At 37.5% G+C, this 26,778-nt stretch overlaps 1 protein-coding gene across 1 annotated transcript; it reads right to left on the bottom strand.

The window, feature by feature from the left end:
• Positions 1-1,455: 1,455 nt before the first annotated feature.
• Positions 1,456-26,778, bottom strand: muc5.1 (mucin 5.1, oligomeric mucus/gel-forming). Its single transcript, XM_043227691.1, has 47 exons — positions 26,682-26,778; positions 26,530-26,580; positions 26,350-26,382; positions 25,846-26,110; positions 25,407-25,521; positions 25,075-25,162; positions 24,870-24,949; positions 24,528-24,738; positions 24,120-24,245; positions 23,901-24,018; positions 23,687-23,825; positions 23,488-23,595; positions 23,287-23,356; positions 23,073-23,207; positions 22,718-22,873; positions 22,493-22,587; positions 21,112-21,241; positions 20,768-21,020; positions 20,563-20,603; positions 20,356-20,453; positions 19,990-20,141; positions 19,648-19,786; positions 19,363-19,470; positions 19,087-19,266; positions 18,765-19,004; positions 18,481-18,637; positions 17,936-18,064; positions 15,995-17,852; positions 7,589-15,333; positions 7,323-7,462; positions 6,949-7,117; positions 6,568-6,803; positions 6,282-6,465; positions 5,933-6,113; positions 5,492-5,676; positions 5,328-5,397; positions 5,118-5,248; positions 4,990-5,021; positions 4,731-4,878; positions 4,527-4,619; positions 3,298-3,338; positions 3,052-3,171; positions 2,838-2,936; positions 2,643-2,762; positions 2,246-2,285; positions 2,027-2,144; positions 1,456-1,868 (listed from the first exon to the last, which is right to left on the bottom strand). Exons 1-47 carry the CDS (start codon positions 26,767-26,769, stop codon positions 1,688-1,690), a joined length of 15,396 nt encoding a protein of 5,131 aa, XP_043083626.1. The 5' UTR covers positions 26,770-26,778; the 3' UTR covers positions 1,456-1,687.

Here is a 26,778-nt window from a genome sequence, read left to right as displayed (position 1 = left end):
AAAAAAATTCAAAATGGCTGACAAGCAATGGCTCTGTGACCAAAAGAGGAATTCTTTGCTACTGTGATATATACGTTTTTTTTCAAACTTCACGTTTTGTTTCATTCTGATTCATTTTGATTAATAAGCTAAATGTGATTAATTGATTTAACAATTTAATCAATTGACAGTCAACTAATACTTGCATCTTAAATCAATACTATGGCATAATCCAAAGGCAAATAGAAACAGTCCTTGGTTCAATAGCCCTTCAGCAGAGTTGTGTACTCAGAGCTTCATCTCGCCCAGTTTGACATGTTTAAGGGTTAATTCTTTGAAAACTTTTACGAGTGTAGATCTTTCTGGATGCAACAGCAAACAAATGGGAAGTATTTAAATGTGTAAACATTGTCTTTTCTGTTCTCACTGTTTGCTGAGTGTCAGAGTCCACGTATCGAAGGATGAATTTGACCGTATTAAATTATGTTAATAGCATTACTGAATTATTCAAAAGGTCCCTTAAACAACAGGCTTAATTTTTTGGTCAATAAAATGGGTGTCGTCGATATTGCATATATGAAAAAAGTATATACTATGTAATAAGCATAATATACGTGACCCTGTATTACAAAACCATAAGGGTCATAAGGGTCAATTTATCAAAAGTGAGATTTATGCATCATCAGAAAGCTGAATAAACAAGCTCTATGCATTGATATATGGTTTGTTATGATAGGACAAGATTTGGCTGAGATTCAACCATTTAAAAAATCTGAGGTGCAAAAATTCGAAATATGAGAAAATCGTCTTTAAAGCTGTCTAAATGAGTCCATAGCCATGCATGTCAATAATTAAAAAATACATTTTGATATATTTACAGTAGGAAAAGTATAAACGTTTAATGGAACATGATCTTTACCCGATATCCTAATGAGTTTTGGAATAAAAGAAATATAGATTATTCTGACTTGTGTAATGTATTTTTGCCTATTGCTAATAATATACCCAAACCACTTAAGAGTTTTGTGCTCCAGGGTCACAAATAATTGCAGTTTCGGTGCGCAAATATATGCTCAGGTCTTAAAGTTGTCTTTTAAAACAAAAAGGATCCAATATATATTACTTAAAATATTGCAATCTAAAAATATGTAAATATGGAGGTCTAAATTCTCTTTACTTGCACCTTTTTTCTGATTTGAACTTCATAACGTCTTTTTCATAAACAATAGGGTGCCAAATCCTGTTTCTGGAAATCTACTTTTCAACACACTTTAAGTATCATATGTTTTTAAATATAATGGAGCATGCGTGTTTTATTTGAACTTAACCTTGCAGGAAAAAGTTTAATGCATTTAGCATCATGTTGTTTAAAGCATTTATTCATATAGGTTATTTTTAATTCATAATTAAGACTACAGTTCATTGTTAATTCAGGTTTGTTCATAAGGAAAGATGGAAAAAAAGTCAATTTTGCTGTTTCATTTTGCCATTTATTTTGCTTTATTATAGTCACCATTCATTTCACAAGATTGGAATGTAAATAATATTATTTTGCATTGCTAAAGAAGAAACTAAACGTTCAAAATGCCCTCAAAATACCTTGAGAGATAATAGTTATAGAAGGAAAAGCAGCTTTCACCAAAAAAAATAGTTTTTTTTGCCATTTATATGGAATTGTAGCAGTATAGCAGACACTGAAGGTGATCTTTTATCCACTGGTCTTCTGGTTTTCACACATAACTGGAGTGCATTTACAGCTCTCTATGTAGACGTACTCATGATCGATCACGCGGCCATCCGAACACTTCAGCTGCACTTTTTTATTGCTGGTTTTCATCTCCCGACAGCAAGAACAGCTGTGCATCATGATGTTGGCGCCCATTGAATACCTATGTAGATTTCCAAAAAGTTCAGTATAAAAAAGTTTCTAATACACAATTCTGTGTTAAAATTGTAATATAGCTATCTTTAAAAGCTAGCTAATTCAATATAAGTGTGCAAGCGTGAAGCATATTTCACAAGAAATAGCATGCCAGTGCGTTCTCACATTGATTCTGTGTCACAGTGGCCACTGCAGGACGTCACTTCTATGGGTTGGACGGACTTGCAGTCGTTTACAGCCACATCTGTGGTGTTTTTCACACGAATGCAGTTCTTGAGCTCACCTGAGATGTTAGGGGTAATAAAAACGCCATTTATAATACTGGAACTTATTTATCAAAAGCAAGACCATCAGGTAGTTTCGAACAAGGAAGCGGTTTCTTACAAGTATTGCAACATCCATCTGTATCAAGTCTCAGCGTTCCCTGTTAGGACAAATAGGGCTTTGTTTGAACATCACATTCGTAATAAAAGACAGCTCACTCAAAATTGGTGTTGTTCCAAACCTGTGTAATTACGATCAAGCAAAATATTATTTAAAATGGTTTTGTCTGTGCAAAGTCGGCGGGGTTCAGAACAACACCAAAACATCTTCTTTTGCGTCCCACAGATGAAGAAGTCATACAGGTTTGGAACAACGCGAGGGTGAGTAAATGTTGACAGAAGTAACAACACCTTTTAAGCACTATATATGAAAACAACATGCTTTACCTTCCAGTGTTGGGAGATAAACAGAGAAAGTGCGTCACGTTTAGAACTTGAGCAAAATATATCGAACTCACAGGAACACACTCGTTTTCATTGATCTCAGGACAGGTCGGTTTGGTCTTCTCTATCACGAAGGTGTCATTCGTTTGTTTGCAGGTCACAGTCTCACACTTGTAGTCGTACGTGTCTCCAATCTACAAAAAACAACAACAAAAGTATCTAATAGCTGAACAGCAGAAGTGAATATGTGAAAGTTTGAGAATATGCACCTTGAGAATATGTGTGGTGTTGTCTGGCGTGTTGTAAAAACAGCTGTTTTGCTTGCATGTTTCACAGCATTCTCCGTCTTGTTTGACAGGCAAAAAGCCCTTGGAGTACAAAAAGCAATTGTATAATTTAGATGTTCATATAGTTATAGTTTCGAAGCTGAGTCATATAAAGGAGTTTATATAATGGTTTACAAGAATAAATTGTAATTCTTACGTCAGGGCAGTCTGTACAGGCTATAGAAGCGCACGTGACGAGATGTAGTTGAGTCTTTGGGTCTTTATCCATTAGACAGTTACATTCGATACAAGGATCTGTGGGGATTTGAACTCCAGGCTAGAAGGAAAACAGAAATAACAGTGATAAAAGCGTCAAATATTAAGACTATTCAATAGTATTTTCTTTTGTTCCATTCTGAATATGACGATTTATTTTTTAGAATGAACAAATTAAACATCTCACCTGGTATTCAGTGTTATTGTACACACATACATCTTTGGGCACTGAAAATCAGAAGAAAAGAAAAAATATGGTAACACTTAATAAACAAAAGATTTATTAGTTAACAACATTAGCAAACATGAACTGAGAATGAACAATACTTCTACACAATGTATTAATCTTAGTTAATGTTAATTTTACTAATGCATTATTCAAATCACAAGTTGTGTTTGTGAACTAACTGTGAACTAACATAAGCAAACAATGAACAACCATATTTTCATTAGCTAATATTAACAAAAATCTATAGTGTAATAAATGCATTATAAACACACACACAGACACACACACACACATATATATATATATATATATATATATATATATATATATATATATATATATATATATATATATATATATACACATATAAATAAAGTTTATTTTGGGATGGAATTAATCGTTTGACAGCACTATTTATAAGCCACAAAATCAGTTCAATAATAATTTATGCTTCTTTTTTTTCAAGTTAATGCCATAAAATTAAGCCCATTTAAAAATGACATTTGTGTTATGCAGTACATTTTTGTGTTTTTGTCACATATCTTGATAAAATATTAAGCTCTCAAAGTGTAAAGATAGGAATCCTATTAGTTAGCTTTTTAAGTAATAACACTATTGCTCTAGAAAAAATAAAACGTTATATTCCAGATTTTCTTTAGATTGCATTTTTATAAAAATACCATGGTTCAAAAGCTACTGCTACTGACAGGAATGTCCCACTTTATGGTTTTTTATGTCATTCTTGCGCTCTATAAGAAGGCACGGAAGTCTCAGCAAGGGACTAATCGCTTGCAGTATCTCTGCTACTAAATTACTTTCAAAAAAAGGCTTATGTACGGTTATGATAATCTGTTCTTCCATCTTGGCGGAGCTGCAATATACATTTTTTTTATACATTTAAATAACCAGCAATACACATAAAAAGCCATGTAAATAAATTGCCTGCTGTTCGTCCAATCAGTGACAGTGCCACCACAAATAAAAACGTTAAGCCAGGGTTTTGATATGTACAGTGTGAAACGTCTATTAATGAATGCCCAGGATTAACATTGAAGGTTTAGTATGAGCCATGTGAAACGTGATTACAGATAACCTAGGATTCCGTTTATCTGGGTTTAGGATAACACAGGGTTAACAGGTTCAAGTGCGGAAAACCCTTTGTTTAACAATTGTTTAAAAAGACTTACCACAAGGTGGACAGCAACTGTCTGCAGATTTGTTTGCTGCCAACTCATATCCCGCATCACACTTCTTCTGAAGACACAGCTCGAGATCACACACTAAATGGTTTGAGAAAGCATTTATATACAGATAGTTCTATATTTATTTGCTTCAGATTCATTATGTCGCCTGCAATAATGCACAATCAGACGAGTTTAGTCTTGACTCACCGCAGGTTGGGCAGCAGTTTTCAATGATTGTCTTTTGTTCTGGTCCACAGCGTATTTCAGCCGGACACCCGACAGGCACGGTTTTAATACCAAAGGTCTCATTGGAGCATGTGTAATCAAAACAGTTCATGCTCCATGTATCCCCAGGCTGCAGAATGAAAAGCAAGCGGATGATAATTAGGAGACGTTTTGATGATTATGAATTGCAAATGCTTATTGCAATGTTTTTTTGGATGATCTTGTTTTGCCCTGTACATACTTGTCTAGGTAATCCATCAGGGCCGATGCAATCTACATGGAGGGAATGAAAACACAATCAGTGGAAATAAGATGTGAAAGTGCATTAACCAGTAACTTACAGTAAGCAAATGAGGCAACTCGTCTTACCGCAATAAGATGTACAGGTATCTATCGTTGAACTAACTCGATATTTGTCGTCAGGACAGTAACAGCCTTCCATGAATGTTTGATGACAATTATTGCCTTGACAGTCTTTCTCCACAAAAATATCATTGTACCTAGTTGTGGGTTAACAGAAACAGAAGTATAACAATTGCAGCACTTACTGAGATTGTTGTTTTGTTGATGTGACATTACCTTGTACTGCAGGTTTTTTCAACTTTTGGACCGCATGCCTTATAGACTTTGTGACTGGGGCACTTGTATTCTGTTATAGAAATCAATAACAATTACAGACGAGGGTCCCCTCAAGTACAACATCTTTGAAAAAACACTTAAATGATGAGGTTCATTCTGCTTACCGCACTTTTTCGTGAGATCATTTGATGCTCTCCAGTCCACACAGATACCCTCTTTGCCACAAAGCAGAGCGTATGCCTCCAGACTGCTACAACCAATAGAGCCATTTGCCATGTGGCATACGTCATATTTGCATGCCTCATAATAACTTTCATAAGGAATGACTTCATGGCATTTTATAAACATACTGTGAAGAAACATATACTAAATTAAACTTCTGATTTCAGGCATCTTAAAGAGGTATTTCATCAAAAAATGAAAATGGTCACATCTTTTATCATCTTTTGAACCCGTATGACTTTGTTGTATTTTTGTATTAAATAAAACACATCAAACACATCTGAGGATGAGTAAATGATGACATTTTACGTGCATTAGGAAAAATAAATCGTAATAATTAGCGTTACCAAGAGAAGTGATTAAAATTTTTTTCTTTTCCTTACTCGCTTTTGATAAGATCACATATTTTTGGAATGCAGGTAGGTATAACTGGAGGTACAGGTGGAGGTGGAGGTTTTTTGCATCCTGGGGGGACCATCCAAAGCTGTGCCATATTCACACACGATGGGTCGATTTGTCCATCAGGACGTCTGCAGTCGTTTGCACGGTTGTTGTCACAAACCCCTAAAAATGAGTTTTAAATATAGTTAATCTGAATTTAGTGAGCAAGTAATGGGACAATTCAGAGTAAATTATTACAGTACATTCATGTAGAGAGAATTTTTTTACTGGTGAATAAATGTAAAATGATGTACTTTCTACTTTGTACACATCTTTTTCTACTGTACTCACCGCACTGTCCCTCCGTATTACCATGGAAGTAGGAGAATGGGAGATTGATCTGAAAGCCTTGATGATTTACAGAAATGTCGACTTGGATTTCAGTGATGTTCACAATTACTGACATGCCAGAGGTGGTGATGAAGAAGTCATTATTTATGTAAGTTAGTTGTTTTATTTCATCATTAACATAGACCTGAGGGAAACAAGGCCTTTCTGTGTTATGACATTTATTCTCTAGAGTAAAATGTTAGGTATTTTTTTCAATCTGTAAATGTTTTGTTGTAGCAAGCCTTACCTGGACCTCTTTAGTGTTGCTTGTCAGCTTGATTTTATAAGATTTGTAGTTTACAATCACATACTCAGGGCAGGCGAGATCATTTTTAACATCACAATAATAGTTTTTAACATGAACACTGATATTGTATTTCGGGATGATTTCTTGGAACAAAACATAAGTGCAGTTTCCTTGGAAAGCATAGTATGTTCCATCGAATGTTTGGTAATGTGGGTCACCCCAGCCACTGCATTTACCTGTCAAACCAAATTACAATGTATTAATTACAATTAAAATGTAAAAATAGTGCACTGGCTATTAGAATGCCCTTAATTAGTGTTAATCACATTTAATACATTTTTTTATATCAATTAAAAGCACATGAGCATGATTTTAACTCACATTCACACTCATACTTAAAGCAGCAGCCATTGTTATAAAACACCTTCTTAGGTTTAATTCCATTAGTACATGTTGGCATGTCATATTTGTCACACTGTAGAGGTTTTGAGGTGACACTGCCATTCATGCAGGTATTGTTTTTGCAGTCTTCAATCCATGACTCCTTATGCTGGATAGCACAATCAGAGACAAATAAAAAAAACTATAATAAACACACACTATAAAACTATAAAAAGTTCAGGTATTATTTTCTTAACAATTAGTACTCCAGTCATTTAGTAGTTATACAATATGTACTTAATTTAGTGTTTTATTAATGAAAAATTACAAAACATTTGCATAAGTGTACTTCTACTGTAGTCTTATGAAATTACCTTTCTATTAGATTGTACACAGTCTTTTGGTTCTTTTGGTGGTATGCATTGCCGAGACTGTACCACTATATTACAAGTGGAGTTGCAATAGGCAGTATAGCACCAACCTGCCTGATCTGTTCGATTGTAGATTGTTGAGTCTGTAATTATCATAAAAGAGGAGGTAAACAGTAAGATCATTAAAAAAACCATGAACTTTAAATGTAGGGTCAAGATAATGTACACATGAAGGATTAAACATACTGTAAAGTTGGAACAGTGCTTACTTGATGGGTATGATACATTTAAATATTTGCATGCACATTGTCGTTCTGGTGGTTTTGAGGTGGTGCTGTGAACTGGCACTGTATGTACAATGAACTTTGTTGTAGTAGGGGAGATCCTTGTAGATGTCTTTGTAGATGTGGGTGTTGTGCCAGTAGTCGTGCTACTTGAGGATGATATTTTTGTTAATGTAGGTGTCATTGTTGAAGTAGATGGTGTGATCATAGTGCTTGTATATGTTGATGTAGGTGTTATAACAGTTGTAGATGCTGTTTCTATTGATGTACCAGTAGTAACGGTAGACGAGAATGTGATTGTGGACAGTGTTTTTGTTGATGTAGACGTCACTGTAACAGTTGTTGGTGATGTTTCTGTTGACGTAGGTGTCGATGTTCCAGTAGTTGAGGTAGTAGTGGAAGTGATTGTGGATGGTGTTTCTGTTGATGTGGGTGCTATTGTAACAGTTGTAGGTGATGTTTCTGTTGACGTAGGCACTGATTTTCCAGTAGTTGGTGTAGCACTGGAAGTACTTGTGTAAATAATTTCTGTTGATGTAGGAGGCACTGTGACAGTTGTAGGTGATGTTTCTGGTGAGGTAGGTGTCAATGTTCCAGTAGTTGAGGTAGTAGTGGACGTGATTGTTGATGTTTCTGTTGATATGGGCGTTACTGTAACAGTTGTAGCTGTTGGTGTTACAGTGGTTGGTGAAGTAGTATATGTTACTGTACTTGGAGATGTTGTAGTAGTACAATGGTCATCTGGTTTACAACATTTGACACGTATTTCGTAATTATGACAAACTGGTGGTGTGCCATTTTCATTATCTTCATTAGAACATGATAGTCCAAATGATTTGTTACAAAACAGTGTCTGTCCCAAATCTTCCAGAGACTTTTTGGGATAATTGACTGCCCTACATTCAACATCTTCAGGGCTCTGACAGACAATCTTTTTTGAATTCCACAAAGCATCAATGGATTCAGTTTCAAATCCTTTTGGCTCTGTACTGGGTGTGCTGTCGTCAATCCAATCTGACCATGAGCATTTATCAGTACAAATGAGTGGTGTTGTTGTTTCAGAAGTTGTACTAATTGTAGATGGTGTTTCTGTTGATGCCGATGTTACTGTAACAGTTGAAGGTGATGTTTCTGTTGATGTAGGTGTTGATGTTCCAGTAGTCGATGCGGTACTGGATGTGATTGTGGATGGAGTTTCTGTTGATGTGGGTGTTATTGTAACAGTTGTAGGGGATGTTTCTGTTGATGTAGGTGTTGATGTTCCAGTAGTTGAGGCAGTAGTGGAAGTGACTGTAGATGGTGTTTCTGTTGACGTAGGTGTTGATGTTTCAGGAGTAGTGAATGTGATTGTAGATGGTATTTCTGTTGATGTAGGAGGCACTGTAGCAGTTGTAGGTGATGTTTCTGGTAAGGTAGGTGTTGATTTTTCTGTAGTTGGTGTTGCAGTGGATGTGATTGTGGATGATGTTTCTGTCCATATGGGCGTTACTGTAACAGTTGTAGCTGTTGGTGTCACAGTGGCTGTTGAAGTAGTAGATGTCAGTGTACTTGGAGATGTTGTAGTAGTACAATGGTCATCTGGTTTACAACATTTGACACGTATTTCATAATTATAACAAAGTGGTTGCATGCCATTTGCATTGTCTTCATTTGAACATGACAGCCCAAATGACGTGTTGCAAAACAGTGTCTGTCCCAAATTTTCCAGTGACTTTTTGGGATAATTTACTGCCCTACATTCAACATCTTCAGGGCTCTGACAGACAATCTTTTGTGAATTCCACAATGCATCAATGGATTCAGTTTCAAATCCTTCTGGCTCTGTACTGGGTGTGCTGTCATCAATCCAATCTGACCATGAGCATTTATCAGTACAAATGAGTGGTGTTGTTGTTTCAGTAGTTGTACTAATTGTAGATGGTGTTTCTGTTGATGCTGACGTTACTGTAACAGTTGAAGGTGATGTTTCTGTTGATGTAGGTGTTGATGTTCCAGTAGTTGAGGCAGTAGTGGAAGTGACTGTAGATGGTGTTTCTGTTGACATAGGTGTTGATGTTTCAGGAGTAGTGAATGTGATTGTAGATGGTATTTCTGTTGATGTAGGAGGCACTGTAGCAGTTGTAGGTGATGTTTCTGGTAAGGTAGGTGTTGATTTTTCTGTAGTTGGTGTTGCAGTGGATGTGATTGTGGATGATGTTTCTGTCCATATGGGCGTTACTGTAACAGTTGTAGCTGTTGGTGTCACAGTGGCTGTTGAAGTAGTAGATGTCAGTGTACTTGGAGATGTTGTAGTAATACAATGGTCATCTGGTTTACAACATTTGACACGTATTTCATAATTATAACAAAGTGGTTGCATGCCATTTGCATTGTCTTCATTTGAACATGACAGCCCAAATGACGTGTTGCAAAACAGTGTCTGTCCCAAATCTTCCAGTGACTTTTTGGGATAATTTACTGCCCTACATTCAACATCTTCAGGGCTCTGACAGACAATCTTTTGTGAATTCCACAATGCATCAATGGATTCAGTTTCAAATCCTTCTGGCTCTGTACTGGGTGTGCTGTCATCAATCCAATCTGACCATGAGCATTTATCAGTACAAATGAGTGGTGTTGTTGTTTCAGTAGTTGTACTAATTGTAGATGGTGTTTCTGTTGATGCTGACGTTACTGTAACAGTTGAAGGTGATGTTTCTGTTGATGTAGGTGTTGATGTTCCAGAAGTCGATGCGGTACTGGACGTGATTGTGGATGGAGTTTCTGTTGATGTGGGTGTTATTGTAACAGTTGTAGGGGATGTTTCTGTTGATGTAGGTGTTGATGTTCCAGTAGTTAAGGCAGTAGTGGAAGTGACAGTAGATGGTGTTTCTGTTGACGTAGGTGTTGATGTTTCAGGAGTAGTGAATGTGATTGTAGATGGTATCTCTGTTGATGTAGGAGGCACTGTAGCAGTTGTAGGTGATGTTTCTGGTGAGGTAGGTGTTGATTTTTCTGTAGTTGGTGTTTCAGTGGATGTGATTGTGGATGATGTTTCTGTCCATATGGGCGTTACTGTAACAGTTGTAGCTGTTGGTGTCACAGTGGCTGTTGAAGTAGTAGATGTCAGTGTACTTGGAGATGTTGTAGTAGTACAATGGTCATCTGGTTTACAACATTTGACACGTATTTCATAATTATAACAAAGTGGTGGCATGCCATTTGCATTGTCTTCATTTGAACATGACAGCCCAAATGATGTGTTGCAAAACAGTGTCTGTCCCAAATCTTCCAGAGACTTTTTGGGATAATTTACTGCCCTACATTCAACATCTTCAGGGCTCTGACAGACAATCCTTTTTGAATTCCACAATGCATCAATGGATTCAGTTTCAAATCCTTCTGGCTCTGTACTGGGTGTGCTGTCATCAATCCAATCTGACCATGAGCATTTATCAGTACAAATGGATGGTGTTGTTGTTTCAGTAGTTGTACTAATTGTAGATGGTGTTTCTGTTGATGCAGACGTTACTGTAACAGTTGAAGGTGATGTTTCTGTTGATGTAGGTGTTGATGTTCCAGTAGTTGAGGCAGTAGTGGAAGTGACTGTAGATGGTGTTTCCGTTGACATAGGTGTTGATGTTTCAGGAGTAGTGAATGTGATTGTAGATGGTATTTCTGTTGATGTAGGAGGCACTGTAGCAGTTGTAGGTGATGTTTCTGGTGAGGTAGGTGTTGTTTTTTCTGTAGTTGGTGTTGCAGTGGATGTGATTATGGATGATGTTTCTGTCCATATGGGCGTTACTGTAACAGTTGTAGCTGTTGGTGTCACAGTGGCTGTTGAAGTAGTAGATGTCAGTGTACTTGGTGATGTTGTAGTAGTGCAATGGTCATCTGGTTTACAACATTTGACACGTATTTCATAATTATAACAAAGTGGTGGCATGCCATTTGCATTGTCTTCATTTGAACATGACAGCCCAAATGATGTGTTGCAAAACAGTGTCTGTCCCAAATCTTCCAGTGACTTTTTGGGATAATTTACTGCCCTACATTCAACATCTTCAGGGCTCTGACAGACAATCTTTTTTGAATTCCACAAAGCATCAATGGATTCAGTTTCAAATCCTTCTGGCTCTGCACTGGGTGTGCTGTCATCAATCCAATCTGACCATGAGCATTTATCAGTACAAATGAGTGGTGTTGTTGTTTCAGTAGTTGTACTAATTGTAGATGGTGTTTCTGTTGATGCTGACGTTACTGTAACAGTTGAAGGTGATGTTTCTGTTGATGTAGGTGTTGATGTTCCAGTAGTCGATGCGGTACTGGACGTGATTGTGGATGGAGTTTCTGTTGATGTGGGTGTTATTGTAACAGTTGTAGGGGATGTTTCTGTTGATGTAGGTGTTGATGTTCCAGTAGTTGAGGCAGTAGTGGAAGTGACTGTAGATGGTGTTTCCGTTGACGTAGGTGTTGATGTTTCAGGAGTAGTGAATGTGATTGTAGATGGTATTTCTGTTGATGTAGGAGGCACTGTAGCAGTTGTAGGTGATGTTTCTGGTAAGGTAGGTGTTGATTTTTCTGTAGTTGGTGTTGCAGTGGATGTGATTGTGGATGATGTTTCTGTCCATATGGGCGTTACTGTAACAGTTGTAGCTGTTGGTGTCACAGTGGCTGTTGAAGTAGTAGATGTCAGTGTACTTGGAGATGTTGTAGTAGTACAATGGTCATCTGGTTTACAACATTTGACACGTATTTCATAATTATAACAAAGTGGTGGCATGCCATTTGCATTGTCTTCATTTGAACATGACAGCCCAAATGACGTGTTGCAAAACAGTGTCTGTCCCAAATCTTCCAGTGACTTTTTGGGATAATTTACCGCCCTACATTCAACATCTTCAGGGCTCTGACAGACAATCTTTTGTGAATTCCACAATGCATCAATGGATTCAGTTTCAAATCCTTCTGGCTCTGTACTGGGTGTGCTGTCATCAATCCAATCTGACCATGAGCATTTATCAGCACAAATGAGTGGTGTTGTTGTTTCAGTAGTTGTACTAATTGTAGATGGTGTTTCTGTTGATGCTGACGTTACTGTAACAGTTGAAGGTGATGTTTCTGTTGATGTAGTTGTTGATGTTCCAGAAGTCGATGCGGTACTGGACGTGATTGTGGATGGAGTTTCTGTTGATGTGGGTGTTATTGTAACAGTTGTAGGGGATGTTTCTGTTGATGTAGGTGTTGATGTTCCAGTAGTTGAGGCAGTAGTGGAAGTGACTGTAGATGGTGTTTCTGTTGACGTAGGTGTTGATGTTTCAGGAGTAGTGAATGTGATTGTAGATGGTATTTCTGTTGATGTAGGAGGCACTGTAGCAGTTGTAGGTGATGTTTCTGGTGAGGTAGGTGTTGTTTTTTCTGTAGTTGGTGTTGCAGTGGATGTGATTATGGATGATGTTTCTGTCCATATGGGCGTTACTGTAACAGTTGTAGCTGTTGGTGTCACAGTGGCTGTTGAAGTAGTAGATGTCAGTGTACTTGGTGATGTTGTAGAAGTACAATGGTCATCTGGTTTACAACATTTGACACGTATTTCATAATTATAACAAAGTGGTGGCATGCCATTTGCATTGTCTTCATTTGAACATGACAGCCCAAATGATGTGTTGCAAAACAGTGTCTGTCCCAAATCTTCCAGTGACTTTTTGGGATAATTTACTGCCCTACATTCAACATCTTCAGGGCTCTGACAGACAATCTTTTTTGAATTCCACAAAGCATCAATGGATTCAGTTTCAAATCCTTCTGGCTCTGTACTGGGTGTGCTGTCATCAATCCAATCTGACCATGAGCATTTATCAGCACAAATGAGTGGTGTTGTTGTTTCAGTAGTTGTACTAATTGTAGATGGTGTTTCTGTTGATGCTGACGTTACTGTAACAGTTGAAGGTGATGTTTCTGTTGGTGTAGGTGTTGATGTTCCAGTAGTCGATGCGGTACTGGATGTGATTGTGGATGGAGTTTCTGTTGATGTGGGTGTTATTGTAACAGTTGTAGGGGATGTTTCTGTTGATGTAGGTGTTGATGTTCCAGTAGTTGAGGCAGTAGTGGAAGTGACTGTAGATGGTGTTTCTGTTGACGTAGGTGTTGATGTTTCAGGAGTAGTGAATGTGATTGTAGATGGTATTTCTGTTGATGTAGGAGGCACTGTAGCAGTTGTAGGTGATGTTTCTGGTGAGGTAGGTGTTGTTTTTTCTGTAGTTGGTGTTTCAGTGGATGTGATTGTGGTTGATGTTTCTGTCCATATGGGCGTTACTGTAACAGTTGTAGCTGTTGGTGTCACAGTGGCTGTTGAAGTAGTAGATGTCAGTGTACTTGGTGATGTTGTAGTAGTGCAATGGTCATCTGGTTTACAACATTTGACACGTATTTCATAATTATAACAAAGTGGTGGCATGCCATTTGCATTGTCTTCATTTGAACATGACAGCCCAAATGATGTGTTGCAAAACAGTGTCTGTCCCAAATCTTCCAGTGACTTTTTGGGATAATTTACTGCCCTACATTCAACATCTTCAGGGCTCTGACAGACAATCTTTTTTGAATTCCACAATGCATCAATGGATTCAGTTTCAAATCCTTCTGGCTCTGTACTGGGTGTGCTGTCATCAATCCAATCTGACCATGAGCATTTATCAGTACAAATGGATGGTGTTGTTGTTTCAGTAGTTGTACTAATTGTAGATGGTGTTTCTGTTGATGCGGACGTTACTGTAACAGTTGAAGGTGATGTTTCTGTTGATGTAGGTGTTGATGTTCCAGTAGTTGAGGCAGTAGTGGAAGTGACTGTAGATGGTGTTTCTGTTGGCGTTGGTGTTGATGTTTCAGGAGTAGTGAATGTGATTGTAGATGGTATTTCTGTTGATGTAGGAGGCACTGTAGCAGTTGTAGGTAATGTTTCTGGTGAGGTAGGTGTTGATTTTTCTGTGGTTGGTGTTTCAGTGGATGTGATTGTGGATGATGTTTCTGTCCATATGGGCGTTACTGTAACAGTTGTAGCTGTTGGTGTCACAGTGGCTGTTGAAGTAGTAGATGTCAGTGTACTTGGAGATGTTGTAGTAGTACAATGGTCATCTGGTTTACAACATTTGACACGTATTTCATAATTATAACAAAGTGGTGGCATGCCATTTGCATTGTCTTCATTTGAACATGACAGCCCAAATGATGTGTTGCAAAACAGTGTCTGTCCCAAATCTTCCAGTGACTTTTTGGGATAATTTACTGCCCTACATTCAACATCTTCAGGGCTCTGACAGACAATCTTTTTTGAATTCCACAAAGCATCAATGGATTCAGTTTCAAATCCTTCTGGCTCTGTACTGGGTGTGCTGTCATCAATCCAATCTGACCATGAGCATTTATCAGTACAAATGGATGGTGTTGTTGTTTCAGTAGTTGTACTAATTGTAGGTGGTGTTTCTGTTGATGCGGACGTTACTGTAACAGTTGAAGGTGATGTTTCTGTTGATGTAGGTGTTGATGTTCCAGTAGTTGAGGCAGTAGTGGAAGTGACTGTAGATGGTGTTTCTGTTGACGTTGGTGTTGATGTTTCAGGAGTAGTGAATGTGATTGTAGATGGTATTTCTGTTGATGTAGGAGGCACTGTAGCAGTTGTAGGTAATGTTTCTGGTGAGGTAGGTGTTGATTTTTCTGTGGTTGGTGTTTCAGTGGATGTGATTGTGGATGATGTTTCTGTCCATATGGGCGTTACTGTAACAGTTGTAGCTGTTGGTTTCACAGTGGCTGTTGAAGTAGTAGATGTCAGTGTACTTGGAGATGTTGTAGTAGTACAATGGTCATCTGGTTTACAACATTTGACACGTATTTCATAATTATAACAAAGTGGTGGCATGCCATTTGCATTGTCTTCATTTGAACATGACAGCCCAAATGATGTGTTGCAAAACAGTGTCTGTCCCAAATCTTCTAGTGACTTTTTGGGATAATTTACTGCCCTACATTCAACATCTTCAGGGCTCTGACAGACAATCTTTTGAATTCCACAATGCATCAATGGATTCAGTTTCAAATCCTTCTGGCTCTGTACTGGGTGTGCTGTCATCAATCCAATCTGACCATGAGCATTTATCAGTACAAATGGATGGTGTTGTTGTTTCAGTAGTTGTACTAATTGTAGATGGTGTTTCTGTTGATGCGGACGTTACTGTAACAGTTGAAGGTGATGTTTCTGTTGATGTAGGTGTTGATGTTCCAGTAGTTGAGGCAGTAGTGGAAGTGACTGTAGATGGTGTTTCTGTTGACGTTGGTGTTGATGTTTCAGGAGTAGTGAATGTGATTGTAGATGGTATTTCTGTTGATGTAGGAGGCACTGTAGCAGTTGTAGGTAATGTTTCTGGTGAGGTAGGTGTTGATTTTTCTGTGGTTGGTGTTTCAGTGGATGTGATTGTGGATGATGTTTCTGTCCATATGGGCGTTACTGTAACAGTTGTAGCTGTTGGTTTCACAGTGGCTGTTGAAGTAGTAGATGTCAGTGTACTTGGAGATGTTGTAGTAGTACAATGGTCATCTGGTTTACAACATTTGACACGTATTTCATAATTATAACAAAGTGGTGGCATGCCATTTGCATTGTCTTCATTTGAACATGACAGCCCAAATGATGTGTTGCAAAACAGTGTCTGTCCCAAATCTTCTAGTGACTTTTTGGGATAATTTACTGCCCTACATTCAACATCTTCAGGGCTCTGACAGACAATCTTTTTTGAATTCCACAAAGCATCAATGGATTCAGTTTCAAATCCTTCTGGCTCTGTACTGGGTGTGCTGTCATCAATCCAATCTGACCATGAGCATTTATCAGTACAACCGGATGGTGTTGTTGTTTCAGTAGTTGTACTAATTGTAGATGGTGTTTCTGTTGATGCGGACGTTACTGTAACAGTTGAAGGTGATGTTTCTGTTGATGTAGGTGTTGATGTTCCAGTAGTTGAGGCAGTAGTGGAAGTGACTGTAGATGGTATTTCTGTTGACGTAGTTGTTGATGTTTCAGGAGTAGTGAATGTGATTGTAGATGGTATTTCTGTTGATGTAGGAGGCACTGTAGCAGTTGTAGGTGATGTTTCTGGTGAGGTAGGTGTTGATTTTTCTGTGGTTGGTGTTTCAGTGGATGTGATTGTGGATGATGTTTCTGTCCATATGGGCGTTACTGTAACAGTTGTAGCTGTTGGTGTCACAGTGGCTGTTGAAGTAGTAGATGTCAGTGTACTTGGAGATGTTGTAGTAGTACAATGGTCATCTGGTTTACAACATTTGACACGTATTTCATAATTATAACAAAGTGGTGGCATGCCATTTGCATTGTCTTCATTTGAACATGACAGCCCAAATGATGTGTTGCAAAACATTGTCTGTCCTAAATCTTCCAGTGACTTTTTGGGATAATTTACTGCCCTACATTCAACATCTTCAGGGCTCTGACAGACAATCTTTTTTGAATTCCACAATGCATCAATGGATTCAGTTTCAAATCCTTCTGGCTCTGTACTGGGTGTGCTGTCATCAATCCAATCTGACCATGAGCATTTATCAGTACAAACGGATGGTGTTGTTGTTTCAGTAGTTGTACTAATTGTAGATGGTGTTTCTGTTGATGCGGACGTTACTGTAACAGTTGAAGGTGATGTTTCTGTTGATGTAGGTGTTGATGTTCCAGTAGTTGAGGCAGTAGTGGAAGTGACTGTAGATGATGTTTCTGTTGACGTAGGTGTTGATGTTTCAGGAGTAGTGAATGTGATTGTAGATGGTGTTTCTGTTGGTGTAGGTGTCACTGTAACAGTTGTAGGGGATTTTTCTGTTGACGTAGGTGTCGATGTTCCTGTAGTTGGAGTAGTAGTGGATGTCACTGTGTATGGTGTTTCTGTTGACGTAGGTGTTGATGTTCTAGTAGGGGTAGTAGTGAATGTGGTTGTGGGTGTCTCTGAAGTAGTTTGAGTAGTTTCAGGTGTAGTTGTGAAAATGAAGGGTGTTGAGGTTGAAATGCATTCAGTAACAATTCTTATTATTTCACCATTGGAATCACACAGAGCTGTGAAACATACACTATTCCCATCTGTGGTTTGGTAAATGACTGATCCCCGTGGAAATACTGTTCCATTATATAAACAGTCTTTACATTGTTCCTCTGTGACACAATTCATAGTCTCCTCCCTGAAATATGGCCTATCTGAAGGGCACTGAAGAAAACATCCTAAAAGATAAAAAATAGAATAGAATAAAAAAAGACATTAGTATTAAACCTATTAGTGTTATGGTAAAATGATTATTTCTTACCCTCAAGAGGAGGAATTTGATCAGAGCAAGTTCCTGGGAGGTTTTTGCAGGTTTTCATGCAAGTAGAGCCACAGGGTTTATAGTGCCACTCACATTCTCCTGGACCATTGTAGTAGTCACAGAACAAAGCTGCAGGAACAATCACTTGAATTTAGTGGTTATATTTGAGAGTTATTTCATCTATGGGCATATTTATGGCCCTTAAGGATAAGGGATACAAACATTGTTCTTTTATTAAATAAACATTTAATTACTTATGTTCTTCTATGTATAGATTTAGTTGTTTCCTTGTTCTCAAAATAATAATAAATAATAATAAATAATAATACAATATAACATTTTAACTATTTAACTATATAATTTAAACTATGATATAAATAACTATAAATAATTGTAAAACATTTTGGATAATATTTTTTTATAATAAATAATTGTCCATGTTTATTGTGCGAAAATCTGCAAATCAATAAATGCATTCCTCACCTAATTGGTAAATTGGTTGCAGTGTATAGTCAAAATAAAATGTCTGAAAAAATAGGACTTACGGCAAAAGTCTGGTCTTCGCCATGCCACACAAGCACCTCTTTTACGGCATTCAGCAGCATAAGCTGCCACTGCAGTACAGAGACAATCACAGTCACCCCCACTGTCACATGCGCAGGCGTCCCTTACACAGGCATCATAGTATGGGCCAGAATCCACCTAGAGACAGGAAAATCAGGGTTACCGTGATAATTGCATTAGTGTAATGCAATAAATTGTAACATACTAAACTACACACATTCATTCCATTTCAGTGATGATTGATCATTTCAATTTTGTTACTTACAAGTGAATGGCAGTCTGTAAAGACAGGGCTTGTGATGATTCTGCATTGTTTGATAGCCCAGGTACGTCGATGTGGGTTTGCGTCACAGGGATGCATCACGTTTGCCACATCAGGGCAGCTGGATTTCACCTTCCAGCTATTCCCAAAATCATCTGGATCTGTCACCACTTCTCCATTGTGCTTCATAAAGTCATTGTTCGCATTACCATCAAAGTTTCCACAGAGTCCACACACTTTGCCCTGCCATAGAGATTATGTAGATGTTTTAGGTGTGTAGATGAACAAAGTTTTATCTCTGGGTGTACCTTTAATGAAAGCATACCTTTAATTTGTGATTCAGTTGGATCATCACACTTGTCTTTTTATCCCAAATTAAGTTCAAAAGGCCTTCAACCTCTATGACAACATATATGCCTGCAGAAGTAATTTTATATCTGTATTCAATGCCGTTGCTTTCAACAACCTTCACATCTTCCTCCTCCGATAAAATCATCTCATATTTCTGTGGGATATAAAAAATGTCTTAACATGTTTTATATTGCACATTTTAGCTTTACTAATGCACCTGTGCTGACTGGGTGTTATGAAATAAGCTCACCCCAAAGAACAGATTGATGGACTTGGAGCAAATGGAGTTGGTGGTGGCACAAGGGATGTTCTCTGTGACCAGGCGGAAGGAGGGACTGGGGTTCGTATCGCAATAATCCTAGAGGGGTTACACACATCAGAGATATTCTAGGTTATAATGCTTGAGATAATTGACACTTAAAACCTCTTATATAAAATCTCATGCTTTTCATATTTTTTAAATGTAAGCATATTTATTGTGAAAGGTATGTGACAGATTTTAATATTGACTTTTTTTATTGGTAGTCAAACATACATGGGATATGGTGTGTTCACAGTCTCCGTGAAAGGAATATCTTTTGCCATCAAAAGTCCTGAAATGGCCTTCACCATAGATGGTACAGGTGCCGTAGCACACCTTTTCAGTACAAGTCCACATACCGTTTGTGCATGTGCTGAAATATAGAGTAAATTCACAAAATAAAAAACTACTTTTTGCTTACTTGTTGCTGATTTCTGTATATTTAACTGGATAATATTATTGGAAATGCACATCCTTACTTGTAGACGTGCTTCAAGTGTGTCTGATTTACTGACTAGTACTGGATATGTTGAATGATAGGATAAGGATACATTATAACAGCTTTGATTAACTCACCAGGTGTTGCAGTCCTGTTGAACTTGCTCGCCAGGAGAATAGATGACTCCATTGTGAGTACATGGACATTTTTTCCTCTCCACACACCCACCTTTTCCATCAGCCAGAAGGCCATCTGGACATATACACCCTGATACACATCCCATGCTCACCTGTTGCCAGAACAAAATTGCTAAGTCATCATTTCCCTGTATCACAAGACATCTGTTGCATGTTATCTACACTGTATAATAGGTTTTTTCGCCATTCAGCACCGGAAAATACTGCATTTAATACTAAACAAACAGGATTTTATGAAATACATAAAAATGTTGCAACTGATCATTTCGTTCTTTCAGTTATTCCTGTATTCCATGCAAAACTCACACAGTTGTTTGGGTCTTGCTTCTCACAAGTCATTTGACACTCTGTTCCTTTTTCTCCATGATTTGAGCATTTGAAGAATGTCATTGGAGCCACACAGTCTAAAAACACAAAAGGAATGAGGTGGCGAAAAGTAGCACATATCATACCAGCAGTGACGCAAGTTTGAAATTAAATGGTAGTAATGCGGAAAAGCTAATTGCCAATCACCTTCTTTACTGGAGCAGTGCAGTTTGCCAAGGTTACAGGTGCTGTAATTTGAAACAGTGCAAATAATTATTAAATCTACCAATAATAGTTAACAACGCTTGTCAGTATTGTTAAATTGTTTGCCATTTGGCAGTAAAAGGGCTATTGGATACAAAAAGGTTAATGGATACATTATGCATAAACTATGTTAAGCTGTACTTTATACCATTTAGCGCCATCTTTGTAGAACACTGCTGATGGCTCTATGACCTGGTTGCCATAGTAACAAGGACACTGGTCAGCATGTACACAACTGTCGCCTTCACTGAGGTAGGTTCCCTCAGAACAGATGCAACCATCTACAGGTGTGAAGGATCCTTGGCAGATGTTGTCTTGTTCACTGAGAGAGCGGCAGGTGCTGCCACAGCTGGTCACACCGTAGGAGTACTTCATGTTGCCTGAACACTTCGAAATAATATCTGTGTAGCCAGAGATAGACAGAAGCAGATTTGTAATAGTGCATATACAGTATAATTATTTGTTAGTATGTGTTCTTTATAAAGTTCTCACCACAGGGCTCAGAATCCATCCAGTCCTGGAGAATGATTCCTCTGGCAGCACAGGCGTGGGCATAGTTGGACACGGCTGCACACATACACTTCCTAATATCTGCACATTTGCAGGTGTCATAGACACACCACTGCAGAGAAAAACAGATTCAATTTTCAAAACTATTCAAACAAGGCAAAAATCAGGAACTGATTGGATCATATGAAGTTTTAGATGCAGTGTCGTCTGACCATGTTCCTTACGCACAGAGATTTCTTCAGTTTCTATGAATCTTTTGATGATGTTGCATTGTAGATGATATGCAATATGCAAAGCCTTTGCAATTTGACCTTGAGAACTGTTGTTTCCAAAGTATTTCATAATCTTTTTACACACTCTTTCACAGATTAGAGAGCCTTTGCCCATCTTTACTTCTGAGAGACTCTCTGTAAGACTTCCTTTTTATGGATAGTCATGTTACAGACCTGATGTCAATTAACTTAACTAGTTGCTAGATGGTCTCCCAGCTGACTCTTTTGTGCCTGCTTTTTTGAGTCCTGTAGCAGGCATCGAATTCTAAATGACAATAATCATATTTAGTGAATAAAAGTATAAAACATACTCTATTTAAACATTCTCTAAATGTTCTGTTGTGAATTGTGAATAAAGTATTGGCTCATGTGATTTTGTTAGTTGCACATTCAATCCCAAAGGTGATTCATTGGACTGAGATCTTTTGACTCTGGAGACCATTTGCATATAGTGAAATAATTATCTCTGTTTATTGAACTATACTATAGTTCATATAGTGAACTAACTATCTCTGAGCTCTGTAACATGGTGCATTGTCCTGCTGGAGGAAATCATCATATGATAGGGATGGACAATACTCAGGCAATACTCAGGCTTATTGGAACACTATTGTTTTTCCTACTACATGCCGAGCTAGCAACGCTGTCAGCATTATTGCTGCTTTTTGCAGAGCAAATATTGTTTGTGATGAAAATAACAAAAGCCTACATTTTCCATGTTATTTTAGCTACAGATTGCTCTATTTCTTACAGGTTTCTGCTCATTCGAAATAGGATAGAGATGAAGTAGCAGTTGCATGTGAATAAGTGTTGCACCTGTTTAATTCATATGTTTCCACCTTAAAATATTTAGTAGCCTATCTAGAAGGACAAAGTGTTAACAAGAATTTTAATATGTGTACCTAATAAGGTGTCTGGTGAGTGTTAAGTAAATACAGTGCAATTTCATACACTGAGGGTGTGAACTTATAACCTTTGATTACAAGGACATATGAATTCAAAATATTTAAATAATTTATGGTAAATACTGCAATACTGTATGCCAATAGAAATTGTTCAGTTATGATTGCATGGTCAGTTTAAAGACTTACTTGGTAGTACATCTCAGGACATATTTCGGAGTGACATGCAGCAAAGCTGCCATTTGGGTTTGTAAGACGGGAACACCAGTCTTTTGCAAGTTGCTCTGTGAGGAAAAAACATCAGAGAAGATTTGTTTGCTTCCTTTCTTTAGCTCAGCAAGTATTTTTGTTCTGCTACATCAAGTATTTTCAAATTATCAACTGCAAAATGGATACTGTGAGCATGTTAAGCACCTGTGTCTATATTCAAGCTGCAGGGGTTGTCAAATGTGATTTCAAGATCTGGGCAATTTTGTTTCCAAAAGTTGACAAAGGATGTTGGTGTGCCCTCTATGATGCCTGATGTTTTGAAGTCATCTGATTGGATGTCGTTATAGTTCCCACAAAGACCTGAGAAAAGCAAGGTAAAAAAGTGGTTCTATTGATGCTCTTAAAATCAAAATTATGTGGATTTGAGTCCATAACAATTAGCTTTGAGACATCTATATGAAAAAGAAAAAAAAGAAAAGAAATAAAATGTATCCAAAAAATTAATTCCACACATTTACCTGCAGTCTTTATTTTTTTTTGATGTTTTTTATGAACTCACCAGTCATCTTTCCTTTCTTTTCGGTGCTGGCTACAATATACAACTGCATGACTGGAGCCAACTGGATCTCTAGACGGAGACTCTTCATATCAGCAATGATGAAAGAGGAAGAGGGCTGGAAAACTCTCACAGGACCTGGGACAATTAAAAAGGTAAATGATACTTTTTTTTTAATAATGATGAAAAAGTATGATTTTTATATTTAAGAACAAACCTGTGGTGAAAGGGAGCATATATGGACTGATTCCATTCACTGTCACAGACCCACCAGAGGAAAAACTGATCTGTTTAATGAGTAAAACATCAACAAAAGGACAATATTTATATGATTCTCATAGTAGAAGTAGTAGTCTCTATAAGTATTATTATTAGTAAGAATGATTAAAGAATAAAAATACTCAAACCCAGTGCTTACAGTGGTCTCTGAGACGACAAGGGTAACTGAATTTAGACATGTGTCTGATCGGGTCGGATCACACTTAGCCAGATTTCCCAAGACTGCAATGTCACTGTCATTAGAGTGCTGGAATTAAAAAATGATACAGTTCATATTATATTCAGGGGTATGGAAACCTATATAATGTATAATGGGATCCTCTGCTGTACTGACAGACCTTAGTGAAGATGTAGTCACAGTTGCCGCTGAAGGTGAAGGTCTTTCCATCATAGGTTGTGATGTGAGAACCTCCAACAACCGAGCAGATTCCGGGACATTTCAGGTACGTACAAGTCCAGCGTCCTGCATCACACACACTGGCACAGTACGGCAGCAGTGTTAGCAAGGGGAATGTTAATTTAAATGTGATTTTAAAATAAATAAAAAGTTACCATTTTTTGCAAGCTTGTTCGTAAGACTCTCCTGATTGATATACCATGCCGTCGTGCACACAAGGGCACTCGTCCACAGGAACACAGCCGCTCTGACCGATGTCGTCTTCCACAGTGCCTTTACAAAGAATAGGCATGATACCATTTAATTTGGAAAAAAGGCTTTAATTGAACAGATTTAAATATGCAAGTGCTTAACTTAGGATATTGTTGAATTACCAAAAGGGCAGAAACAGCCGTCCACACAGTGTTCTTTACACATTAGATTTCCATCTGGATCTGAGCAGGTGTTTTTGCACGGACTCCCACACTCCATGTATTGCATGTTCAGAGGACATGTCTTTGCTGCTCCACAAACATATTAGCATTACTGCATCATATTTTCTTCAGTGTTTTGAGTGTTTGTATTTATGTTTTAATATGTTTTCAGAATCTTAATTTATTTAATGTATTAATTTAGGTTATGGGCGATTTATTTGGGTAATTTAGTATGTATTTGTCTTCTTCAGACACTGTCACTATGGTTTTGCATGGCAATATCTGTGGTGATTCTTCAAAAACTAGAATCATACCACATATTACAACACTATGGGGGCATTTTTCTTTGTCATCATTACTGATACTCACGACAGAGCTGTTCAGTCCTCCATGTTTCCGGTTTTCCTCCAGCATGAGTGCACTGTCGTGAAATCTCTGTGAGTGTGTTGCAGAGACAGTCGTGATTGCCATAGCACTGACACAGGTCGTTTACACAGGCTTCTTCAAATGAACTCATGTCCATCACACTGTAACAGTCACTAAACCCCGGACTGCTGAGATACTGCTGGCAAACACTGGTCTAGGGTGAAAAATTTTTTTCATTTAAAAGGACTGTCTCATTGGAACCAAGATTAAGCATTTTAATGAAACATTTCCCATTGTTTTACTTTAAGAGAGCATCTAAAATGAATTTTTTTTCTCATACTCTACCTGGTCACACTGATCGATGGGTGGAAGTGTTACATCCTCACAGGTTTCAGTTGGTGTTGAAACTTTCCATGTGGCTGAACCTAAGATATATAAAGTAAACCTTAGTGTTTAAAATCATTATATGTCGACAGATGACTCAGCTTGCTGTATGTAAATCTTTATATGAAAAATCTAATCATTAATGAGTTAAAAACACCATGTTTACCGCTAACAGTGATATCGTCATGCTTGTTGCCATTAAAGTCTCCACAGAGTCCACACGTCTGACCTTTGTACTTCTCAGGAAGTTCAATCTGGGGGACATCATATAACGAAATAATGTCAGAGGAGAGACAGAAAGTTTTTAAATTACTAAAACACTTTTTATCTATCTATCTGTTTATTTTACAAAAAAATTAACAAAGAATTAAAAGTCTAATTTGCTATTGCTTATTTAGGTACTGCATGTTTGTCTTATGATGTGCAGCGATGTTCAGAAGTCTGAAATCAAGCTCGAAGATAAAATAATGTGTGCTCAGAGATAATATTGAATCGTACAGTTAAAGAGTTGTCTTCTTCCCAGAAGACAGTCACTCCATGTTTGTTTGAGATCTTGACACTTGTTGGACTTCCCTCAATTTTAATTCCATTCTTATAAGTCGGAACAAACACACTGTCGGAGCAACAAAAAAATGTCAGCAATAATTAAAAAATACAAGAAAGAAAAAAGGAAACATTTTCTTGTTTGTCTTGTTTTTTAATAAAATATTTTATTAAACCAAAATAGATTAAAATAGTCATATTTTATTAGGTTTTCTTTTGTAACCCCATTTTTTGAATATTTGATTTGTTTGACAACATAAATAAACACTTCGTAAAAAAACAAAAAAAAATCTTGCACTTTTTTCTTTTCAAATTCATCTTCTAAAGACTGGAACATCTTTTAATGATTGTTTTCAAGAATGTTGTTTTCTTTTGCTGTAGTGTAGAAACTTACATTTCTTCTCCCATGGTGATGTCGCCGTTAGTGATTTTGATGATTGTCCCCTCCAGCTTTATTGTGACTGTGCTAAAAGTGATTGAGCCATTCACAGTCTCTCTTTGCATTTGGATGTTAAAATCAGACGTGGCCACGTCGCACATCACCGTCAGAACGTAGTTGCATGTGTCCGGCACTTGGAAGAATTGACCATCGAAGGTCTTGAAGTGGAAATTTCCCCATGTGCTGCAGATCGTGGACTGATGATCAGGATTCGGTTGAACTAAACCAAGATGGACAGATTATAAACATATGATATGTACAAAATACTTTATTTGAGTAATGTTTTGATTGCACCATAGAGCCATGTTTAAACACTTGGCTATGAATAATTTACAGTTAATTTGTAGTGTAATAGTGTAATAATGTATACACGTCATCATTAAATTCTGTAAAGTGTAAAATTTATTTCAACATTAAATGTATGTTAACATTAAAAAAGAAGAAGAAGAAACTTCATACCTGTAATGACCGGCACATTTGTCATAGAGAACGCTGAGAACAGAAAAAGACAGACCTACTGTTATTTTTGTCTTACTTAAAAAAAAAGACAAATTTAGAATTACAATTTTACAGATAGCTTTCAATAATTCTACGCTCTTTGCAAATCTAATACAAAAAAAATAACAATAACATATTTACCTGTTGTTGTTGGCCACATTTCACCCATTCCCGCAAAATCATTCATGAAGTCTGTAAACAAATAAAGACAAATATGGTCATATTGTGTAGCTGATACTGTATGTTTCTTGTAGTAATTGATCATTTAGATTTATTTTTTTTATTTTTCTAACCTGCTTGTATAAGCTGTAGCACCCCCAGTAGGACGACCCATCTCAGCATCTGGGACGTCATCACAGTCCCCATAGAAGCAGCAACCATCCTCAAGAG

This window comes from Puntigrus tetrazona, chromosome 25 (genome assembly GCF_018831695.1).
Source record: "Puntigrus tetrazona isolate hp1 chromosome 25, ASM1883169v1, whole genome shotgun sequence".
Lineage (NCBI taxonomy): Eukaryota > Metazoa > Chordata > Actinopteri > Cypriniformes > Cyprinidae > Puntigrus > Puntigrus tetrazona.
The sequence above is the reverse complement of the archived record's forward strand: the minus strand, read 5'-3'. Positions and strand labels throughout refer to the sequence as shown.

Bases quoted from the DNA above. Each gene is read 5' to 3' on its own strand.
- muc5.1 (XM_043227691.1), bottom strand. From the start codon at position 26,769: ATGGTTGCTGCTTCTATGGGGACTGTGATGACGTCCCAGATGCTGAGA. The intron at 21,242-22,492 runs GTAAGTCTTTAA...TTTTCTCTGCAG, and splicing joins GTCCTGAGATGTACTACCAA to TGGTGTGTCTATGACACCTG. The intron at 19,471-19,647 runs GTATGTTTGACT...TAACCCCTCTAG, and splicing joins GTGAACACACCATATCCCAT to GATTATTGCGATACGAACCC.